We start from the raw sequence: 7299 nt of genomic DNA on the forward strand, positions 1-7299 counted from the left end.
CCTCCCCTCCCCTCCCTCTCCCCTCCCCCTTGTAATTCCTTCTGGCTTCTCATATTTCACAATAACAAGGACAGCCTTGTGACTCAACAACTTAGCACACATACACTAACATAGAAGAAAAACAAAAAAAGTCCTTTATAACAGTTTATTAAAAATAAACTCCTGAAGGTACCATCATCATTCAGGTGTAACAGATTATTTCTGTGATGTTATAGGAAGGAGAGACTTCTTTAAAGATGGTGCTCTTCATTTTAATTAATACCTTTTTCCCCCTGTTTTCTAAGTTACTGAGTTACATTAGCATTAATAATGTATCCACCTTAATCCAAGACAGAGTCTCCTCTGTTTTGTTTTATTTGGGGGGAGGGAGGGTTATATATCTGTGGTTGGCCTCCGACTCACTGGTAGCCAAGGATGTAGTTGAATTCCAGATAGCTCTGCCACCACCTCCCAAGTGCGGAGATGACAGACATGTACTATCATGTTCAGGCACAGAACCTTTTTTTGGTCTTTCAGTTACACAAGTCAAGAACCTGAGATGGAATTTTGATTGATCTGAATGCTCAGAGTGCCTTTGCCATATATCTAGGGGCAAGGAGCAAGCCATAGCTGGTTTCCTGTGTTATGTTTCGGTGATCCACCCAGCAATGGGTTTCTTCCTAAAAAGATCCTTTTAGTAGACCCAAGCAAGGTTAGTCACCCGTGAAGTATGACTTAATAATATTTGTGCTTTAAATTATTTGTGTGTAAACTGTGTAGAACAGACCATGGAGTTACAGGATTGTTCGCAGGTTATGAAAAGCAGCATACTGGATTAAGGACAGAGGTAGAGGATCGACCTACTTCAAAGCCAAGATTTCTCAGCCTCCGCATCATTTATTATTTTGGTCTGGATAATGCTTGATTGTAGGGCTGTTATTGTGGAATGTGCTAGGAGGTTATATAAAAGTACACATTGTGCTTGTCATTAAACTTTCATTTTTTTAAAACTCAATTATAAAATAACTATATATAAACTCTTGTCTAGTAAATCTCATATTATCTGAAATATACTTGTTACCTATCTGGAAGATTATTTATCTGTGACTCTTAAAGGTTGACTTTTAAATGATACCATCAGGACAATTCAGTTACAGCTCTTCTTTATTTTCTCAACAAACTCTGGGGTATAATGTCCACAATGCAAAACAGGGGATAGGAATACTAGATACTTAGAACCTGGAAGTGTAATTCCAAATGCATTGTTCATGAGCAGAATTTTACCTGGTAATAATCTGTTTTAAAGTTATAGGTAAGTCATAACATGCAGTCCTGTGGTTACATATAATATTGCCTCTAGGAAGAAATACACTGATTTTCACACTTAATATTTATCACTGGTATATCTTACCTGTTCTGAGTTGTAGTGGTTTTTTTATAATTGTGTATTTATAATACTGTATGTTAGGATGTTAAAATGAGGATTTATTCATAATTGAAGAGTGTGCATTGATAGTAGCAATAAAGTATGTAGGTGAGACATAATTAATTACCACTTCTTTTTCTCAGTACTGTGGCTTGAATACAGAGTATTGTTCATGCTAGACAAATGCTCTACCATTGAGTTATGCCATTTTATATAAAAAGGATTGAATCTGAAACACAAACATGTAATGAAGAGAGAGAGCTCTGTAGTTAACCTGAAATGCACTCTTCACGCAGAGGAACCAGCTTTTTCCCTATGCACCTAGTAGCTCATGATCACCTACGCGCTCAGTGGGAGGGAGCTGATGCTATTCTGGTCTACACAGACTTCTGCATGCATGTGACCCACACATACTCACAAAGGCACACATGCATGCAAATACATTCTTAAAAAACATATCTAGAGAAGATGCAATGAAGAGATAGTGGGAAAATATTGGTTTTTTTTTTTTTTTTTTTTTATAAGTTTTTTTCTAAGGAATGGGGTCTAGACGGAGTATTTTACACATGCTCAGAAGTGTCCGCTCACTGACATATATCCTGGTCTTCTATTATTTTGAGACAGTATTTCACTGCCTCCAAGGATTTACCCAGGCAGGCCTTGAATTTGCAATCCTCCTGCTTCAGCCTCGTGGATAAACGGCACTGATCATAGACCCTGAATCATCTGGCCTATCATCATCATATTTAGAGGAAATAGTTATTTTTGTAGGAGATGCCCTTGAATGAATTCATTTCCTTACTTAAGTAAAAAACAAATCTTAAAACTGTGCGTTGTTTTCTAGCATTTCTTCTGTCTTATACCCTTCCCAGTTTGCTTCCTTTAAACAAAGCACAAAGTCTAGAGAGTGAAAATTGAGTAGCTTTAGAAGGACTATAACATTTAGTTCATTTGGTAGTGTTTCTGCCATCAGTTATAAGCCCTTCTACTCTAGCAAGATCTATTTTAATATGTAACATGTGGAAAACACCTACATGGAAGACGTTTTTCACACCATGTACAATAGGTAAAAATTAGGTTACCACTCAGTTCTTTGAGGCAGTATCTTCATGCACCATCTCTTCTGCTGAGGGAGGAAAAAAAAAAAATCCTCTAATCTCTGGAACAACCACGAATTGTTATTCTTTTATGTTGGTGTTTTGCCACTACCCGTAAGAGAAAGCCAGGTGGAAAATGTCCAGAAATGATTAAGAAGAGGGTGATTGTAATACCTCGAAGAATGCATGTTTTAAACTTGGCACCGTCTCCCAGTGTTGATGGGACTTCTAACCCCCTCACCCCTTCCCCCCAAGAATTGATATTTATCGTAGAGACTTTGCCATCAAAGCACTGAGCTGTGTCGACCCCATTCGGGTAGTGCAGGTCACAAGCCGCTGGCCAACTTGGCTTGGGACATGCAATTCTTACCTCTCCGTTTTATTTTTCTTTTTTTTGTGACTCGGCCTGATCCCTCCAGGGATGGATCCAAACCACATCTGTCTGGGTCTTCCCCTGCCAGTTTCTGCTGCATACACATGCTTGCTAAATCATCCCCTCAATGCCAGTGCCCTCCTAGAGGCAGAGAGGTTTCCCACATACGCTTCTTTAATTGCAGAAAATGTCCAGAGAAGTCCCTTTTACTCTTCTAGTGTCCCCTCCCGTGCTTTTATACTGTAGCATTTGTTCGGGCTGCTTCCTAAAGGAATTCTCTTGCAAGTTCATTGGAAAGGAGACTATCCGATAAAGATTGATGCTTTAGTTGGGCAAAGGTGGCACACTGTTTTAAGCCCAGCACTCAGGAGGTAGGTGAAGGTCTGAGTTCCAGGCCAGCCTGGTCTACAGAACGAGTTCCAGGACAGCCAGGGCTACACAGAGAAACCCTGTCTTGAAAAAACCAAAATAAGATGATGAGATAAATAGGTTGATGGTGGGGCTGGCTTAGGGGTTAAGAGCACTGACTGCTCTTCCAGAGGTCCTGAGTTCAATTCCCAGCAACCACATGGTGGCTCATGAACATCTGTAATGGGATCTGATGCCCTCTTTTGGTGTGTTCATATATATACTGGGAGTTAGCTATGGGTGAAATGGCTAGTATGTTCTGGAATTCTCTAGATTCTCTTGCATCAGGTGGCCTGGTTTTCCTTCTCTTGTTATTCTTTCAGCTTCTGTGAGCTGGGGTTTTTGTCCAGCTCCACTCAGCCTTAGAGCCCGTCCATCTTCCTCTTTCTAATGTAGATCCCAGATCTGTTCTTTCAGAGTTGGTCCCTGGAGGTGAAAAAGGAAATTGCCCCAGCTGTGATCTCCTAACTATGACCTCATTCCCTTTCTAGGGTCGGGTTTACACTCTGTAGATCCTGTGCTCACGTGTGAAGGAGGACACAGGCGTGGGACAGTTAGTACCAGAAATAAGTGCCTCTCTGAAATTTTAATGACTTTTAAATCAATTGTGACCCAAACAGCTGCTTTAGCACTCATTAGCTTTTAGGGATTCGCTTACCCCACCTCACTCCTTGTCAGCACACACTGTATACCAGGTGCTTTTATCCTTCCTTGGTTAAGTGGGGTCAGAGGGAAAATGTCACAAAGCCCTCCCTTATTTTTTTTCAGTCATTGTCACTCTCCTGTGACTGACTGGCTGTGTGACTCAGACTAAGGATCCTCAGACTGAGGTTTGCCCCTCTGAAAAGGTCTCCCTTCTTGTTTCAGAGATAGGGCATGTGATGAGACATCTCAGGGGTCAGCCAGGCCAGGAAAGGAGGGCTTCCAAATGAGGGGATAGACGCTTGGCAACCTTCTAGGTCAGGTGGCTGCCATGTGACTTGCTTTCGTACTCATTTTTCCCTTCCTAAGAGCGCTGAGTGGTTTGTGGCTTCTGCCTTGAACTTACCCAATATGTGCTGTGCCCAAGAATGGGAATGAATAATTTTTATTAGGAAAGAATGTTGACCAGACCCCTTTATCATATGTGTGTGTTATACATGCCCTTCTCTCTCTATATATATGCTGTATGTGTGTATGTATATGTATATATATATATGTATATATGTGTATATATACATATGTATATATATGTGTATATATATGTATATATATGCATATATATATATATATATATATATATATATATATATATATATATATATATATATACACACACACACACACACACACACACACACCATAACACAACACACAATACAAACACACACACACACCCAAACTCTGGTCATTAGGCTAGGCAGCAAGCACCTTTGCTCACTAAGCCCGCTCTAAGCTGTTTTTCAAATAGTCACCAAGTCTTGGTAAGAATATCTAAAATGTGACCACACGCAATTTTGTCTTACAGATTCAACTTTTACAAGTCTACCTGTTCGAGAAGAAATGATGGCGAAATACTCAAACCTTTCCTTAAAAAGCTGTAATATCTCAGTGACGGGTAAGTGGGTCATGTCTCAAAATGCCAAAATAAGTTTGAAAAGATTTTAAAAATAAGTCATGGCTTTGGTCTTTCCCAATTTGGGTTTTCAATATGCCAAATGATTGTAGAATTTTTAAATTAATAAGAGCAGTCTGTTCCGGTTAATAAACAGTTCAATAGCAAAATTAGAATCTAAACTCTTTCAGCCTGTTTTATTACATTAGGGACTATTATTTTACTTTTTTAAAATATCATATACAGTTTGACTATTTCCCCAGTCTTCTGAGCCATTTCTCTAGTCTTTGTTTCATGTGACTAGACAAACAGTGTGTGTGGCAGATTTTCCAAGCCATTGCCAGTGTGTGATGAGTTTTTTTTGTTTTGTGTTTGTTTGTTTGCTTGTTTGTTTGGATAGACATTATTGAAAAATTTGTGCAGTTCTTTGTTATTCCCAGATGTTTGTATTACAACGTTTGGGACTTATTCTTGTAAAAGTTAAGTCTGTATTCCTGTGTTGTTATTTGTTCATTTTGTGTGTGTGTGTGTGTGGGTTGCCTCTGTGAGATGAACCACTCATTTGAGAGGGATACAGGGGAGAGTTCTTTGGCCAGTCTTGCAGAGTGGATTTCAGGACACAAGCCTCACTCAGCACAAGCTGGTGCCTGGAAATCAAGGATTAATGCTCAAGGCCACAACAAGAAATACCTTATTTATTAACTTAAACCGTGCTAGGTATTTACATAACCTACAGAAGGCTTAGTTAGCTCTTAGCTACTCTTTATTCTAATCATTCAACCGAAACCAGATCCCTGCTCTTACGAAAGCACAGTTGTTGACAGCTGCCCGTTGTTTATTTATTGCCTTGGTTTGTGCATGTCGCTCTGGGTTCCCCCTGCACGTCACTTGGTTCCTGTCTGAGCATCCTAAGGACTGGCGCCCAGGGCTGATCATGACTTCTGTGTTCTTAGCTGTTTGTCCATCTTCTCTCAAAGATCTGGCTAGTCTGCCGGTCTCCCCCGTAAAAGAAAGCCTTGTTTGCTATGGAGACACTTGAAGGTTTTGAGTTGGGAGCTTTTCTTCTGTTGCAACATTTCTTATGGAGTAAATCCCTTTTTAAAGGTCTGAAGTGATGTTTGAGAAAAGCAAAGATCTGACATTAATTTTGGCACACTTGAGTCTTTGAGCTGTGGGTGTATATTATGTGGGCGTATTGCTCTCATGTTGGGAGCTATATTTGTTGGTACATGGAATTTAAGTTTGAACCATAGGTGTTATCTTACTTCCCATACACTTTTAAAAGAACCGTCTAGAGCTGGAGAGATGGCTCAGTGGTTAAGAGCACTGACTGGTCTTCCGAAAGGTCCTGAGTTCAAATCTCAACAACCACATGGTGATTCACAACCATCCACAATGAGATCTAATGCCCTCTTCTGGTGTGTCTGAAGACAGCTACAGTGTACTTATGTATAATAAATAAATAAATCTTTTAAAAAATATATATGTTAAAAGAACTATCTCATGAAAATTGGTTGATCTGAAACCTCACTCGCTTGCCACATCCGTAGTGCTGTCATTAGAGGTCTAAGGACTGGAGTCTGTGTTTTCCACGAAGGATACATTTTGCCAATAATGATTTCAACATCACCCTTGTTTGTAAATAGCACTCATGGCATCTCCCTCTTGCTGCAACTCTGCTTTCTTTTCCCCTCTGGCCATTTTGGAAATTGATATTTCTATTGGCTTAATGTATTTTTTTTTTTTTTCAGAGTGAGTCAAGCATAATACCTTAGTTACAAATCCTGGGTCAGAATGCCAACTTTGGCTGCACTCCATAACTTTACTCAATGAGAAAGGGAAAGATGTGGACCCTGTGCCGGGGAGAACGAACAAACATAGCCTTTGGTTTAAAGACGGAACAACAACAACAGCCTGATTACTTTTTTTTTTTTTTTTTTAGCATAAGATCTTTTTTATTTGCTTGAGAAAGTCAGGGTGTTGACTGTGTGCCACATGTCTTTAATAGGATTTAGCCTTCATAGCAATTCTTTGAGGTGAGCACTGTTGTTATTTCAGTTTGTAGATGAAAACAGACGCACAAGGAGACTGAAGGATCTGACCAATCCCAAGTGGGAACTCTCTTTTGAACCCAGGCAGTCTGGCGCCAGGGTCTGTGCTGGGCCAAATAACTTCTTAAGGCCAAATTATTCATTTCTTTTAGCAGTAAAGAAACACTAAAATAACTAAATTGTTATTAAAGTGAATGATAGATAGAGTAGCTTTGGAGTGATATATTCAAAATCTATGAAAATAAGGTCATATTAAATGCTTTAACCCTAACTCGGTTAAGTTTAGGGACTGTAATTCCTGAATAATGAGTTTGTGGAAGTGGAATTGATGTTACTAAAGAGGAAAAACTATCTTTCCGCGCTCTGCTATT

General features: G+C 39.5%; 1 protein-coding gene across 1 annotated transcript in view; it reads left to right on the plus strand.

Annotated features, from left to right (window-relative positions):
* Emb (embigin) overlaps nucleotides 1-7299 on the plus strand; it is a 49453-nt gene that overhangs the window by 6404 nt on the left and 35750 nt on the right. The window contains exon 2 of the mRNA XM_021208576.2: nucleotides 4791-4880. Within this exon, the coding sequence (XP_021064235.1) occupies nucleotides 4791-4880 (90 nt within the window). The remainder of the gene's footprint in view (nucleotides 1-4790; nucleotides 4881-7299) is intronic.

The sequence above is a fragment of the Mus pahari genome, chromosome 11, assembly GCF_900095145.1.
Source record: "Mus pahari chromosome 11, PAHARI_EIJ_v1.1, whole genome shotgun sequence".
Lineage (NCBI taxonomy): Eukaryota > Metazoa > Chordata > Mammalia > Rodentia > Muridae > Mus > Mus pahari.